At 43.0% G+C, this 17,527-nt stretch overlaps 1 protein-coding gene across 2 annotated transcripts in view; it reads right to left on the bottom strand.

Moving 5' to 3' along the window:
* The window catches only part of GLDC (glycine decarboxylase), an 88,124-nt gene extending 71,311 nt beyond the window's left edge, over positions 1–16,813 (bottom strand). The window contains exons 1-2 of one of the 2 annotated variants that reach the window (XM_027549313.1): positions 16,360–16,813; positions 15,739–15,817 (exon numbers count right to left, since the gene is read on the bottom strand). In XM_027549313.1, coding sequence (XP_027405114.1) covers positions 15,739–15,817; positions 16,360–16,614 — 334 coding nt within the window. In that variant the 5' untranslated portion in view covers positions 16,615–16,813. The remainder of the gene's footprint in view (positions 1–15,738; positions 15,818–16,359) is intronic. The other variant, XM_027549312.1, reaches the window with a different exon arrangement.
* Between the last annotated feature and the right edge of the window lie 714 nt (positions 16,814–17,527).

Below are 17,527 nucleotides of genomic sequence, written 5' to 3'. Positions count from 1 at the left end.
GGGAGACACTACACAGCCTTGATATACTCATCCCAATTTTGAACCAGTCCATTGTTCCATGTCCGGTTCTAACTGTTGCTTCTTGACCTGCATATAGATTTCTCAGGAGGCAGGTCAGGTGGTCCTGGATTTCCATCTCTAAGAATCTTCCAGTTTGTTGTGATCTACACAAAGGCTTTGGCATAGTCAATAAAGCAGAAATAGATGTTTTTTTGAACTCTCTTGCTTTTTAAATGATCCAACGGATGTTGGCAATTTGATCTTTGGTTCCTCTGCCTTTTCTAAATCCAGCTGGAACATCTGGAAGTTTGCGGTTCACATACTATTGAAGCCTGGCTTGGAGAATTTTGAGCATTACTTTGCTAGCATGTGAAATGAGTGCAATTGTGTGGTCATTTGAACATTCTTTGGCATTGCGTTTCTTTGGGATTAGAATGAAAACTGACTTTTTCCAGTCGTGTGGCCACTGTGGAGTTTTCCAAATTTGCTGGCATATTGAGAGCAGCACTTTAACAGCATGATATTTTAGAATTTGAAACAACTCAGCTGGAATTCCATCACCTCTAACTATCTTTGTTTGTAGTAATGCTTCCTAAGGCCCACTTGACTTCACATTCCAGGATGTCTGGCTCTACGTGAGTGATCACACCATTTTGGTTATCTGGGTCATGAAGATCTTTTTTGTGTAGTTCTTCTTTGCATTCTTGCCACCTGTTCTTAATATCTTCTGCTTCTGTTAGGTCCATACCATTTCTGTCCTTTATTGTGCCCGTCTGTGCATGAAATGTTCCCTTGGTATCTCTGATTTTCTTGAATAAATCTCTAGTCTTTCCCATTCTATTATTTGCCTCTATTTCTTTGCATTGATCCCTGAGAAAATTTTCTTCTCTCTCTTTGCTATTTACATTGTATTAGGTATTATAAGTAATCTAGGGATGCTTTACAGTATATGGGGAGGTTGTGTGTAGGCTATATGCAAATACTGCACCATTTTATATAAGGGACTTGAGCATCTAACAGTTTTGGTATCCGTTAGGGGTGGGAGGTGTGGTGGGCGGGGGCAGAAACCAATCCCTCCTGTATACTGAGGACAACTGTATTCTTGATTGGTCCTCATCATAGCCTGGTCTTGATGATCAATTTTACATTCTACTGGGAACACAGTGAGTTGATAGAATGATTAGTCTTTGTACATCGAGCTAATGGACACTGGTGAACCACCAAGAGTAGGGCAAGTACTTGGTCATGCTTCTGAAAGTTATATGGTCTGAGAAAACTATACCATTCACTCATCCGTTGCTCATCATGACCAGATAGAAGCCAAGACAGTCTGTGACTTGAGGAAGAGTTAAGCTGCCTCTTACTATGATAAAATCAAGACCTCATCTAGAGATTAACATACTAAATCAGAAAGAGAAAGACAAATACTATAGGATACCACTTATATGTGTGGTTTAAAAAATGATACAAATGAACTTATTTACAGAAGAGAAATAGACTCACAGACACAGAAAACAAACTCTCAGTTACCAAAAGGAAAAGGGAAAGGAGGGATAAATTGGGAATTGGGGATTAATAGATATACACTCCTATATATAAAATAGATGAACAATAGGGACCTACTGTATAGCACAGGGAACTATATTCAGTGTCTTCTAATAATCTATAATGGAAAAGAATTCAGTAATATGTATTGATATATAATTGAATCACTTTACTGTATACATTGTAAATCAAATGTATTTCAATAAAAATCAATTTTATCTAAAAAATTTAGACCTCAGACTTTACCATTCACATTTAATAAAAAACACTTCCCAACACACAACTTAGTGAGTGTCTGAATTATTTCTAATGTTTGTTAGCTGGTCACCATTTCTCATACCTACTAATGAAATCTTACTTTGGTCCAATCAGCACAAGAGCCAACTCAGTGAGTGCATTTAGGATCCCAAGGTTTGAGTTAATATGTTAAGTGATGCCAAGATTCAACAGGCATGGAGAAAAGGGGAGAAAAAGGGAAAGTCCACTATCAGAGGTCTACTGCTGAACCTATCTGAAATGGAACACAGCAGAAACAGTCTCTAAGAGCAAGTTCGGGGTCATGATTGGTCTAAATAAAAGCCCCAATCCTAACCATGCAACATACCCCATTGTACTTCACAACAGATTACATACATTCCTTTCTTCCTTGGAAATGAATTCCTTTCTAGAGAAAATAGCGTGGGATGCTTCATTCCAAAGTGGCAGCTTTCTCCCCCCATATAGTAAGACAAGCAGTTTTAAAAGGCAGTTGTGTCATACAAATGCTGGACAGCACAGCCCAAGGAAAGCTGTGTGGACAAAGAGGAGAAGAAGCAAGATCAACTTCCCCCCAGAGTGAACCCCACAACAGTGCACATTCCTCACTCTTGTCCTTCCAACTTGACAAAAACAGCTTCCTCCTGTAAACAGGCCCAATTCCAGTAACCATATTCCTGAATGTGAAGGACAATGAAACAAACCAGGGAGGAAATGAGACAGAATGAGAAAGGGAATGTCCATTAAAAAACACATCAATGGATAAACAACAAGGTCTTACTGTTTAACATAGGGAACTATATTCAATAGCCTATAATAAACCATAATGGAAAATAATATGAAAAACAATATAATTCATACATATACACATATAAATGTATCTGAATTATTTTGCTGTACACCAGAAACTAACACAACTTTGTAAGCCAACTATACTCCAATAAAAAAATACAAAACTATGTAGAGACACCCTGATGCCTGCCTAGGGCCTCATAGAGCAGCCAGTCCTGTGCCGTCCCAGCCATGAAAGGCCTCAATCCTTCAGCGATCTGAACAGTAAGTTCTTTTCTTGCGGAATAAATGCCTGCTTCTGACCTTGTTTACTCCTCTACCTCAGCACATTGCATAATGCCCTGGTCCTACTGTACCAGGAACAGAGTTCAGTGACCTGGGTACTACTCCCCAAGAATCTGTAGGTGGGTCTCTCACTGTTCCTGCTTCTCAGAATTCAGAACGAATGCTTCCTCCTTCCATAATGCCACAAAAGAGCCTTTCCTTTGTCACTTGCACCTAAAATATCAAGGAGAACTTTGTACCAACCACTACTCCAAATATACTTTCTGATAGAAAATAAGCTGATTTAGCTGTTAAATTGCTAGGTCTAGGTTTTAATTTCCCACATATGTGAACTTTGACAAAAACTGGGAAAATGTTGAGCAGGTAGGCTATATGGGTCAAGATACCTGTTACACTCCAACACACACACACAAATGCAAATACATACAAATTATTCCCCATTCTTAACCCATTCCCCAAACACTCAATATGATGATTGTTTTTGCCACAATCATATGGGAAAATGCTTTCTTTTGCTTTTTAGACAATCTAAAACTAATATGCCTAAGTTATTACAGAGTATATATAATTTTACCATTTATATTAAAAAATTAATGTATATGCATATTATGTTAACAGAATAGCTCTGATAAATGAGAAAGTTTCTTGCTTTTTCCTGTGTATGTTTTCACACTTTTAAGTTCAAGACAATATGCCTGTGTTATTATTCAAAATTTGTAAATTAAAATGTTATGCACAGAACAAAATCCTCCTTGTGAAATAAATTGGTGAAGATACCTACAGTCCCCGCAGTGGCTGGCTGTCCTCAGAGCATTTTCCACGTAGCCCAGCAGCACCCAGAGTGGAGCAGCCACTCAACCAGCAAGAGCCATCCTCCCACGCCCTGCCCTTCATGTGCTTGGCAAGATGCTCAGAAAAGGACTCCAAGGAAATCAGCAGGACTGAAAACCAACAAACTCATATTTGAATTTGCCCAGAAAGGCCTTTTTCTGCCAGAGGCTACAGGGAAAAGCTGGGGCTAGAATGTGAGGACAGAGACTGACTTAGCATTTTTCTTGCCAACTTGTAGATCCCTGGATTCAAAGCTGCTCAGGAACCATGGGGTGGGGTCAGGGGCTCTCAATTCAACATAAACAAACCATGGATGATAGCATATATCAGGATTTTCTGATTTCCTAAGTGGAAGCCAGAATTTGCCCTCTAACTCCATCCCCATGTGCAGCCTTTCTCTAAGGTCACCTTTCTCCCTCCTCCATAAATAAGTGGGGTTAAGCCAGGCTTAACCCCACTTACTCAGCCTATAAACGCTACTCCCTCTTATCTGTCAAGTTTCTTTCCCTGGTGAAGAAATTGCCCAACCACAGTCTGTTGAATCTTAGAATCTGTTCAGTCCAGGAAGGTAAACCAACCCATAAGCTCTGTATAATGCAGAATTTTGCATTGTTCAGTCGCTAAGTCGTGTCCAACTCTTTTGCGACTCCATGGACTGTAGCCTGCCAGGCTCCTCTGTCAATGGGATTTCCCAGGCAAGAATACTGGAGTGGGTTGCAGAAGGACATGGAAACTCTGCAAGATTGACAGGGGGGAGCCCATCCCACATATCAGGACGTGGTCTGGGCAGCACCACACAGGCCTGATGCCCCACCCCCAATCCTGCCAGGCTCTTTCCCATCTCCTTGCTCAGCCAATTAACACCCAACCTCACCTAGCCCCTCATGACCTTCAGAAATTAGAACCCTCAGTCAGGTACTTCCAGCTTAGAGGAGCCAAGGCATGTCTAATCCACGTTTCTGATGGCTCTTTGTCCCTACAGTTCTACCTTCTCACCCAGGAGATACACAAAGAGTATAGGCATATGGAGAAATTTGTAATCCACCCCAGAATCTCACCAACTAAATTATAACCTCTTTGTGGGCAGGGGCATAATGGTTTGCTAGGCATATAGTAGGTGCTCAGAAAATGCAAGTGAATGAAAATTCACCTAAATCCCCACATATAATTAGCTCAATATTCACAATAAGTCATGCATTACAGAATCCACGAAGACAAATCAATGTGCAAATTGTTCTCACATCCCTAAAGGCACAAGCTTCAGAAAAACATTTCTAAATAGAAACTTGCAGCTATGAAGCAAGTTCTGTGAAATAATGCAGTGAGTACAATAATTTCATATTTTCCAAAATTTTCTTTCCTTATTGTTTAATCAGTTAGTATATTGGTGATATGGACATTGAGAATCCTTACAAAGTAAATCCCCAGTGTGCATTTTTATTAAAATACTGCACGTTTAACAAGTAAAACAAACCTCAGTAGTCAAAACCAGATCTAAGATTTCTAAAAGCAAAGCACAGTGTCATTTGGTGGGGGGAAAAGAGGATATAAGGAATAGAAGCCAGAGCACCTACCCTACGACAAGCAGCTCACAACCTCACTGTTGACCAGCCCCCTTAGGGCTCTGAGTTGACTCAGGTTAGCAGTCAGGCCCCCACTCTCATTCCCATAAGGTGGTAACTGACCTCCCACCCCAGTGTGCCTCACAGCTCCCAGCCTGTGCGGGCCTTGAAGTCCTTGGCCACTTGACTTCACCAATCCTCCACCTCAGCTAAACTCAGACATCCCATTTCTGTTTCTGCTCCCCTGTCACTAAATGATGTTGGGTGAGAGGACCCTCGCAAACTTTATAGATTCAAGGCATCAAATCTTGGCAGGAAACTTCCTTGGGGTGCAATGGATAAGAAGCCACCTGCTAATGCAGGGGACAGGGGTTTCATCCCTGGTATCGGATGACCCTACATGCTGCAGAGGAACCAAGCCAGTGTGGCACAACTACTGAAGCCTGCATGCTCTAGGACCCTCGAGCCACAACTAAGGAGCCCACGGGCTGCAACTACTGAAGCCCACGTGCCCTAAAGACAGCAAGCCGCAAATACTGAGCCTGCATGCTGCAGCTACTGAAGCCCATGTGCCTAGAGCCTGTGCTCCACAATGAGAAGCCCTCACAATGAGAAGCCCACGCACCACAACTAGAGTAGACCCCTCCCTCTGCAATTAGAGAAAGCCCATGACAGCAACTAAGACCCAACACAGTAAAAAAAAAAAAAGAAACAACTTATAAAAAATCTCAGCAGGTTTTCCATGCAAGGTGATCTAGGTTCCTCACTACTCAGATGGTCACTTTCTCACTTTTCTATCACTCAGTCTCACCCTTTCTGTCTCTCACTCAGATCATTAGACAGGCAGTCCCTAAACTCCTCCCACCGCAGAGTGTCCTAATGTCATCAGGTAGACTTTCTTCTCTCTGATCCCTAAGAAAAGTTCAGAATTTGACACTAAGTCCACAAGGCCTGACTTAAGATTTATCCTTTGGCCTCTTGGATTACTTCATCTCAGGCTACTCTGCAATCCATCCTTTTCCATGCTTTATTTCCCCATGTCATGGCTTCTACTTTCTTCCCAATACTCCATCACTAGGAAATCTTGCTCACTCTCATGAATTCATTCAGAAGAGTCACTAAATCTGTAACTCCATTTCTAGTCTCTCTCTTGAGCTCTAGACTTGTATTTTCAACTACTGCTTCAGCTTCTTCAAATGCATATTCCACCAACACCTCAAATTCAATTCTGCTCAAACAAGACTCACAGTCTCGTCTTCCTCCAGGACCCTCCTCTTCTCCCTGTTCATGCTGTTAATATCACCATCACCCCAAGACACTCAGCCTAGAAACTGACCTGCAGTCCAACCTGCTGCCCCTCTGGGCCAACCACCATGTTTGTACCAAAGCATACTTCCCAGGCTACTCCCAGCCACTTACTAAGCCAGTAGAACGAATGCAGGCCCACTTCTGTAAAGATATGGGACTCCTCTGGTGGATGACTTTGGCTCAAGGACTCCACGCAGACTGACCAAAATTTTTTAGATCTGTGTTGCAGTCTCCGATTCTTCTTACCCAATTCTCCTTTCATCCCTCTTCTCCACCTGAGTCAGACCTGCATCACAATCTAAAAGCTCCCCAGTCTTCCCCTGCTCCCACTTTTGCATATCTAATATCCTTGTAGCGACTGCTTCCTGGTAGACCTGAACTAACGCACATTTTAAATTTCACCTCTAACCTCTCCAATAAGCTCCCAGTTGGTCTCCTTGCCTGTATCTCAGAGGCACTCGGCCAAACACAATTTGAATGTATACTTCCTTCTGTCATAACTGTCAATGTCTCCCCATTATGTACAGGAAAACAAATCCTTTATCACAGCTTTGGGCCCACCATACCTTGCTTTCTATACGTCTCGGCAGCTAAATATTCTATACGTAGTTAACTCACCATACGTGTCCACACTTTCACCCTTCTGTTCATGCCATAACCTCAACCCAAGCATTCACCCTATTTGTAGAACTGAGGAGCTATTCAGTATCTGAACCTACAGTCAGGGATCATATCTTTATCACCCTTTACCTCCTGACTCTTGCATTCTCAGTGCCTAAGCAGTATCTTATTTTCTATTGAAGTTTCTCAATAAATGAGGAATGAAAGTAGATGGAGAGGGTCATAGATGTAGATTTGGGGACAGTAGCTTATAACCCAATGGTAACAAAGGGGACTAGGCTGGGAGATTTAGGGTATGAGCAAATGGCCCTATGTACTTTAACAGTCAAGAGTAATGCCATATTTAAAACATGGTATAATTGACTTCATTTTTATAGCACTGAATATTTTTTTAAAGTTAGGCAAGATTCATTATCATTTATAATACTAAGTATATGCTAACTTAGATGAATGTGGTAGTTTAAAAAATATGTTTGCAGAAGATTTTTAGGGCACTGAAAAACCCTTTATGCTAACTATAACGGTGGCTACATGTCAGTATACATTTGCTCAATTTCACAGAATGTACAACACCAAGAGGGAACCCTAACATGAACTATAGACTCTGGGTGATGATGATGTGTCTCTGTAGGTTCACTGGTTATAACAAATGTACCATTCTGGTGGAAGATGTTGACAATGGAGTCTCCGCATATGTGGAGGCAAGGGCTATACAGGACCTCTCTGTACTTTCTGCTCAATGTTGCTGTGAACCTAAAACTGCTCTGAAAAGGAATGTCTATTTTTAAAAATCATGTCTATAATCTTGTTTACACTTCTCCCTTCAAAAGGTGGAAACTAATTCCCCTTCCCTTGAATTTGGACCAATCCTAATGATTCACTCTAATGAACAGAATATGATATAAATGATACTATAGGACTTTCAAGACGAGATTATAAAAAGGATAGTTTCTGCCTGGCTTTCCTTCTCTCTTGAATCACTGGCTCTGCATGAATCCAGTTGCCATGCTGTGAAGACACTCACTCAAGCAGAATGTGGACTGAACTGTGTGAGGAGGCACCAGGGCCTCCCACTGACAGCCAGCACCAACTTGCCAGCCATGTGAATGAGCCATCTTGGAACTGGCTCCTATAGCTCTGGTTGAGCATCCACCAGTGTGGGACCACAACCTCATGAGTAACTCAGAGCCAAAACCCCCTGGTTTAGTTGCTTCTGGATTCCCAACCTCAGAATCTCTGAGGATAATAAATGTTTGTTGTTGTTTTAAGCCAGTGTTTTGTAGTAATTTCTTATAAAGCAAGAGATAAGAAATAGAGCAACTTTTCCAAAGAAGAGACAATACTTTAAAATATTGTTAAAGAATTTCATTTATATAAAATCTTTGATGATGCTGGATAAATTCCATGATCCTTTACCAAGATCAAGTGGGAAAAGCTGTTTTATATTTTAAGTTATTTGTCTCAATCACATGACCTATTTGGTGCCTCATCACCTTATGTCAGCATGTTTGTATCTTTGTATGTCAAAAAATAAGAAAGTCCTGTGAAAGGATTCCAATCCAAAATGGAATCTAAGGATACGAAAATGGAGAATCTCATACCTGCTCCCTCGGAAGAATGGAACTTGAGAACTGAGAGACTGATTTCCTGTAAATACCCGATTTCTAGAAGGCTGGGACTTATCTTCAGACCAATGAACATCCACCAAAAATCTCTCCATAATCAAGCCAACAAACTTACTGTCTGGGTTCCAGCTGGATGGCCCTCTCTTTGTGCTCCCTGCCCATAAACACAACCTGCCCTAGACCTTCAACTAACTTTGCAGCTTCTATAGCATGTGTCTCCCAAACTGTAATTCCTCTGCTACTTCCAAATAAACTCAAATTTCTGGTAATTTGAGCTTTCTGACCTCTTTATTTAGGTTCTTTATTCAATTTACCTCTTTATTTAGGTTGATAGTCCAAAACATGTTAATGCTTAAAATGATACTTTACAAAGAGTGAGATTTCTCACTTGGTGTTCTAATTTCAAAAGGAAGGGAAAAACACTGATTATAATTTATTGTAGAATTCATCTTTTAAATATTTTCACTTTTTCACTTCTATTGGACACACCACCACATACATATTTGTCTGACATTATCTGATATAATAAAAAGTATCACTAGTCTTTGTGTTTGGTATTTCCTGAGTGACAGGAGTATCTTGTGTTATTCATAACAAGCCCTTCTGAGCATACCTGAGTATCTGCTAATAGATGAGGTTCAGTTCAGTTCAGTCTCTCAGTTGTGTATGACTTTTTGCGACCACATGGACCGCAGCACGCCAGGCTTCCCAGTCCATCACCAACACCCAGAGCTTGTTAAAACTCATGTCCATCGAGTTGGTGATGCCATCCAACCATCTCATCGTCTGTCGTCCCCTTCTCCTCCCACCTTCAATCTTTCCCAGCATCAGAGTCTTTTCAAATGAGTCAGTTCTTCACATCAGGTGGCCAAAGTATTGGAGTTTCAGCTTCACTATCAGTCTTTCCAATGAACATCCAGGACTGATTTCCTTTAGGATGGACTGGTTGGATCTCCTTGCAGTCCAAGGGACTCTCAAGAGTCTTCTCTAACACCACAGTTCAAAAACATCAATTCTTCGGCGCTCAGCTTTCTTTAGAGTCCAATTCTCACATCCATACATGACTACTGGAAAAACCAAAGCTTTGACTAGATGGACCTTGGTTGGCAAAGAAATATCTCTGCTTTTTAATACGCTATCTAGGTTGGTCACAGCTTTTCTTCCAAGGAACAAACATCTTTTAATTTCATGGCTGCAGTCACCATCTGCAGTGATTTTGGAGCCCCAAAAGTAAAGTCTCTCACTGTTTCCATTGTTTCCCCATCTATTTGCCATGAAGTGATGGCACTGGATGCCATGATCTTAGTTTTGTGAATGTTGAGCTTTAAGCCAACTTTTTACTCTCCTCTTTTACTTTCATGAAGAGGCTCTTTAGTTCTTCACTTTCTGCTATAAGGGTGGTGTCATAGATGAGGGTGGGGTCCCTAAGTAGCCTCAGGATGGGACTGGTCAGCAGAAAGGCCAAGTGATTAGAAAGGTGGAACTCTTCGGGCCACCCATTGACCTCTAGAAGTAGGAAGGGCAGAGGGCTGAAGAGTAAGCTCTATAAAAACAACAGATTTGATGAGCTTCTAGAATGGCTACTACATTCCTGTGTTGGGAAAGGGATGCACCCCAGACCCATGGGGACTAAAGCTCCTGTGCTTGGGACCCTTTCAGACCCCACCCTATGTTGTTGCAGTTTAGTCTCTAAGTTATGTCCAACCCCACGGACTGCAGCATGCTAGGCTTCCCTGTCCTTCACTCTGTCCTGGAGTTTGCTCAAATTCATGTTCATTGAACTGGTGATGCTATCTAACCATCTCAGCCACCCCCTGCTCCTCTTGTCTATCCTATGTATCTCTTCATTTAGGTGTTCACCTGTATCCCTTATAACATCCTTTTAATAAACTGGTAAACATAAGGAAACATTTCTGTGTATTGCGTGAGCCACTCTAGCAAATTAATTGAACCAGAGGAAGGGATCCAACTCATAGCTCATTAGTCAGTGCTGCAGTGGTAAAGAATCTGCCTGTCAATGCAGGAGACGCAAGAGACTCATTCAATCCCTGGGTTGGGAAGATCCCCTGGAGGAGGAAATGGTGACCTGCTCCAATATTCTTGCCTGGAAAATTCCATGAACAGAGGAGCCTGGTGAGCTACAGTTGATGGGGTTGCAAAGAGGTGGACATAACTGAGGGACTGAGCACAACGGGTCAGAAGCACAGGTGACAGTCCTGACTTGTGATTGACATCTGAAGTGGGGGCAGTCATGGGGGGTTAATATGTGAAGTCTGATGCTGTATGCAGGTAGATAGTGTCAGAAGTGATTTAAATTGTAGGATGTCCCCTGAGAATTGAAATACTGCTTTGTGGTGTTGAAAAACATCCCAGAATCCCCCAAATCATCAGTGTAATTATTCTGTTAAGATGCCATCAAAGATGAGACTATAATAATACTCAAATATTCTGTAATCATGCCTAGCACATTGAATTTTGCCATCTTATTTTTCTCACTGAAGGTACTGCCTTTTTGAGTTTTCTCCTTCTTATAATTACATATTTACACACACACACAAAATACATAGTCAATATAAAGATATTATCATTGTTTCTGTAGATATAGGAGATATCTATAAAAGATATATTTCAACTTTTTACACTGCTTTCAGAAATCCCAGTTTTTCTATTTAATTTCACATCATTTCTGTACATTTACAGCATTTTATTCATAGTTCTTATGACATCTTGGACATTTTAACTTTTGAACTCAAGTCACAGTAAGACGTAAGCCCACTGAAGATAGTGATTATGTTTATTCATACATTTATCCTTGCAATGCCTTGCCAATAGTAAATGGTCATAAACACTTACAAATTAGGCAGTAGGTTGACTGTACAAGCTTTCAGTCAGATCAGTAGGGGTCTGCCCCATAAGAATTAATGACAAAAATATAAGGACAACAGACTACTATGAGAGTCTAAACATACAAACAGACAATGGCCAGACCATATATAACTATAACATTTTCACCTACCACTTGCAGCAACCTGCTCAGGAAACCAACCCCCTAATCCACAATAAACCACCCTTGAGCCAGCTTGCTACAGACTAGACTTGCAGAAAGCTGTCTTTTGCTATCTCCAGCGACAATGGCAGAAAATAAACAATAACTTCTCTAGCAATCAGCCCAAAAGAGCCAGGACTTGACTAATAACTGACAACTACACTAATCTTGGTGCCCGCTTCCAATCTAGAACCAACCAGACAAAGCTGGACAAACAGACTTAAGCAATCACAGGGAAAATCCTGCTTTAGATGGAAGACTTGCTTTTGTTGGCCTACCTACATCTTGTTCAGGCCACCAGGGTGCCCCTGAAGGCCTTCCTACTCCTCTGTAAAACAAAAGGCTGACTTCTATAGCAAGTTCAGAATAAACAGCCTTTGCTTTTCTCATTTGGCTGGTCTTTGTTTATTTCCACAGTTGTATAAGAATTCATTGGAATTATCCTAAAGATGAAATAATAATTTGTATATGCTGGGATCTCAAGAAGCCAGAAATGGCCAAAGGAGAGATTTGTCACAGACTGCAGGCCGTACCTGACAACAGACTTAATCCAGCTGAAAGATAACTGATGTCCACAGCCAGGAGAACAGATGCCCTGCCAGTGTCCTTGGGGTCAGTTCAGAAGAGTGGGTCACCTGGGTGACAGAGTTGCCACCTGCAGCTGCATTGCACAACACTGCACCCTTTGCTCACTGCAAAATCACTCTAAACAATATTGCTTGGAACATTAGGTTGTCACAAGTCCATCAAAAGTCTCATTCTGACAACTCAGCTGCCCAGTTCGGGTCGAATAACTTGAACATCTAAGGGTTTAGTGTCTCCTCTCTCTTCCTAATAAGCATGCTCATAATAAGCAATGTGCAATTTTCTGTAAACTTGAAACCCTGCTGCTTCTGTGAAGTTATGGGCTACTTCAGTCTGGTTCACTTGATATGACTTCACTGAAAATACTACACAGAGAAACATATCATAGCTGAAAGTGAGTGGTGTGATTCATAAAGTATTTTAAGTTTTGTATTAATTGCAAAATAAATACATAGTTACTGTAGAAAATCTAGAAAAAACAGGAATAAAAAGAAATCTAAAATCATTCATAATGGCACCATCCGGAGAAACGAATGTTTCCATTGACATAAATCCTAGTTTTTTTCCTTTGTGTATGCCAGTGGAGGGTGGGGTTCACTTGAATGGGATGAACAAGTAGCTTTGTTTGTTTCTCTAAAGTATGGCTTACTGTGAAGATCAAGACTGAGATCAAGGCATTCTTTCAAGGCACTTCCTTACATGTCCAAGGGCGGAGGGGAGCCTCCTGCATGACAGCCGAACCATCCATGCTTCCCTGACTCTGTCAGCCCACTCTGTCCTGTACAATCTGTTCCCTCTGGCTACAGCAGTCTCCCCTGGCCTCATCCAACAGAGCATTACTACTCATCCTTCAACACCCAGCTCTGACCCTGCACCTCTGTTACCCCTTCCCTCGCCCTGGCAGTGGGCCTGAGTGTTCTCAGACCTGGACTCTCAGCCTACTGTGGCATTTCCACTAGGGTAGCTGGTGGAGTGTTTCCAGTGTGTTGGGCTTGTGCACACCTGTAAACTGGATACTGAGGAAGAGTCAGGACAAGGATTTTCTACTTTAGGGGACAATGAAGAGGACTGGAGTGTGAACAGGGCCTGCACTGTATGGGTTGAATTCTGCCTCCACTGCTTACCAGTGGTGACCTTGGGCATGATTCTTACTCTCTGTATGCCATGGTTTTTGTATTTATTTTGGGCCACGCCACACACATGTGGGATCCTAGTTCCCTGACCAGAGATCCCTGCATTGGAAGTGCAGAGTCTTAACCATTGGACCACTAGGGAAGGACTGGTATGTTCATTTTAAGTCAGAGTTGATAATGATAGTTACCTCATAGGGTTGTAATAAGGATTAAATTAATATATGAAAAACATTTTAAAAAGAGCTCAGTACATGCTAAGTACCACATAATGGTTTGAGATCATAAAGTTATGAATAAGAACCCAAGTATCTCCATACTGCTTACAGCTCTCACAATCCTCTTTTACTCAGCAATGAGGAATTTAAGACATGTACTAGCTCTTAGTTTTCTCTCTACTCAGTGAACATATATTTGGTCTAGGATTCCTCTGATTATGGTAGAACACAGGCACTCAGCTTTTGTGTGAAACCAGGTTTGGATCACGATGCTCCACGAGTAAATGAAAACGCTTCTACTAGAGGTTACCTGCACCAATTTGCCCTCCCCACGTGGAACACATTCAGTAACCATTGCAGAGTAAAACACTGATGCCTTTCTGGTGCATTCTGAACCCCCATCCTCCCTATCCCCACTCCCAGCTCACTTCCAAGAAGCAAGCTTTGTTGGAGAGCCAATCTACTTCAGGGCAAGGGAGACTCCTGCCAGTGCAATATTTTCTGAGTCACTTCAGTCTAACCAGATGGAAGCAGCCCCAAACTTCACAGAAGCTGGGTTTAAAGTTTACACATAAATTATAAATTACTTATCAGAAGTCTGCTTCCAAAGGAAGGGGGAGAAATGGAATCTCCCAAGGTTCAAATTATTCAGCTGGAAACAAACAGTGACACTACAAGAGGCTAGATAACTTGGACATGGTTCCTAGACTCTGATGCTCTCAAAGAACATTTTAGAGTATATAGTAAAAGGGCTGACCTAAACATTTTGTGACTTTGAAAGACTCAGGAAGAAATTTATTTGTTAAAATACTCACTGATGACTTGCTTTAAAAACATATAACTATACTACACATCCAATGAATCAGGATTCTGATTTCCTAAAGTTGAAATAGATAAGGCTTCCAGCCATCCCCAGGTATCAATCAGTTCAAGCGGACAAAAAGTTCATATTTTCTTTTATAAACAAGGTCCCTTCCATCAGGGGAAATGGTTCAGATTTGAAACCAATAAAGGGAGCAGCCCTCAGCACAGCCTGAATTATAGCATTAGTCAGCTGGGGGCTGGACCTGCTTTATAACTCAAGTTGTATACTTGAAAACAAAATAAAGCCTACTTTCCACATATCTTTTCTGTCCCCAGACCTAAAGCAAACCAATTGTCTTCTCTTCCCTTGACCTCAGAAGACATAGCATTATTATGATTCAAAACCAGGAGAATACTTTCCTGTTTATTAAAAAAAAAAAAATTTCAGCTCTGCCTCCCCACTTGAATTTTGTGCGTGTTGTGTGAATTCTTGCTCAGTCATAGATGTCAAATAATCTTGAGACCATTAAAATATTTTAAAATATAAAATAAAATTCTAAGAGAGTCTATGGGTAAATTAAGATTTCTTAAAAATCATTCAGACTTTAAATGGTGCCCTTCAGTGGGTATAAATAATAAAATTTGGATCTGAGATGGAACAATTGGAAGCTACTGTGATGTAAATAACCTTGGGGTAGGAGGCCAGATGTCTGGGTCTCCCATTTTTGTCACTCTCCTATTTCAAGACTGTAGGCAGTCTTTTCTCCCTTCTGAGTACCCCGATCTGCAGAGAAGTGGGGACATCTTCCAAGCCAAAGGATGGGAGAATCATACCTGGACAGGTGCCTGGCGAGTTGGGAATCCTCCGCACTTGCTGGTGCATTGCCTTCCCCACCCCGACCCCTGCCCCTGCCCCAGGAAGTTTGCTGGCTCCTTGAGGAGCGCTGAGACAGAGAACTATTCCAGGGAGCCTAATATATTGCACCCTCTCCCGCCCCGTGCGGTAGGTACCCAGCGCTGTTTTAGCTTAATAAACATTCTCCCTCCTGAGCAATCCTGACCCACAGATGGACTTTCAGAGACCACAGAAAACAAACAGGCCAGAGCAAATGGAGTCTCCCGGTTACTTACAGACAGGGTCATCCATTTTCAAGGGTCTCTTCAGGCGGATGCTGGCAGGGATGGTCTTCTCGATCAGTTCATCAACGCTCTAAAATTAAAATTCAAGCTCGTGAACACTGAAGGCAGAGGAAAGAGCTTCTGAGCTAAAAGTCACCTCTGTATTTTGCATATACAAAGGCTTGTGGGGACTTCACTTAAATGGTCTAATTTTTAAAAAGAGTTTCTTCTTAAAAAGGACAACTTTAACAAACCAAAAATCACTCGGAGCGGGGTAAAATAATTAGGGTAGTAATTCGGCCACTCTGGCTTGGATTTCAGTGGGCAATCGGAGATAATTGGATAAATCGGGAGGTCCTTCTCTTGCGAAGTTAGAGCTCATCAGCAGGGCCTAACTAGGTTGTAAAATACACGATTTCGAGGCGCGAAGAGCTGGTGGAGGAGAAAGTAATCTGGTGGGAGAAGTCTGGGGAACGCGGACTGAGCACGCGCGCTGTCTTCCACACCAGAGCCCCGGACCAGGGTGCAGGTCCCAAGCGAAGCGAAGCGGGGCTCCTGGTGGGGGCCAGGAGGCCGTGAGGGCAGAAGGCGGGGCGGGGGTGAGGCCTGGCAGAGCCGGGTTGGGGTCCTTACCGCCAGCCCCAGGGCCTGTAGCATCTCCTTCTGGTCTTTGTCCCCGGGGCCGATATGTCTCCGAGCGAAGTCGTCGTGTCTGGGGAGGAGGCGCTCGAGGAGGCGCGAGGCCCCGGCCCCGCCGCTATCCCCGCCGCCGCTACTTCTGTCACGGCCCCTCGGCGCCCACCGGGGGCCAGCTCCTCCAGCCAGGCGGCGGCCGCCCCCGACTCCGCAACCCAGACGCAGCCCCCAGGCCCTGGCGCACGTCTGCATGGTGGTCGTCACCGTCCCCTGCCTGGGCCCGCGAGGCTCAGCCGGGCTTTCTGCTCTTTTTCTGGTCGTAGTCCCCTGGGTGGCGGCTGCTCCCAGGTGTCTGGAGCCCCTTCCCGAAGGATGACCGAAGGGACAGATGGATGTTCAGAGGCAATGAATGGGTGCCGCGCCGATTCCGGACAGGCGCGCAAACTTGTTACTCCTCTCGAAGCACCTGCTTCGCACACTTTAAGCGTCGTTCTGGGGGTGGGCAGTGGGATAGGCCCAGTGAACGCACGGCCAATGGGAGTGAACGGAAGGGCGGGGCAGGGTCTGCCCTGCCCCGCCCCCTTTCCCTACCCCCTCCTCAGGCCCTCCGCGGGCCCCTGCTGCTCTTCTCGCAGAGCCTTCCATCCTCAATTACCCCTGCTCCATCTCTAGTGGGTGCAGGGACCGAGAGCTCCCTGCGCTCGGTGCCAGAGGCCACAGGCGAAGTGCCTGGGGGATTCAGCTGAAATGGAAGGTGATTCCGACAGGGAGGCCAAACTCCTAGAGTTGGTTAGTCTGTTAATTTTAGGGTATCTCCCTGTCATACCTCGTGGAAACCAATATGCGCAGATGAGAGTTCTTATATAGTTGTAGGATCATGAACAAGTTATCCAACCTCTGAGCTTCGGTCTCCGCATCTAACAGAGCTGGATAGTATTTAAAAAGAGATCGTACATTGAAACTACAACCATAACACTAGCCTTGAACTCTTCTCTTTCCCCCTTTCCCGCCCTGCTCCCTCCCACCGCGGCGGGGCGGGGGGCGCTGTGTGTTTCTGTGTGATATAAAAAATGCAAAAAATACAAAGGTATACATTTTGCACTGTCACCTTAGTTGAAAAATTATTTATACCTGGATATTTTGGAAATCTAATCTCTCTAGCTAT

This window comes from Bos indicus x Bos taurus, chromosome 8, assembly GCF_003369695.1.
Source record: "Bos indicus x Bos taurus breed Angus x Brahman F1 hybrid chromosome 8, Bos_hybrid_MaternalHap_v2.0, whole genome shotgun sequence".
NCBI lineage: Eukaryota > Metazoa > Chordata > Mammalia > Artiodactyla > Bovidae > Bos > Bos indicus x Bos taurus.
Note: the sequence above shows the minus strand (reverse complement) of the source record. Positions and strands in the feature narration are given on the sequence as shown.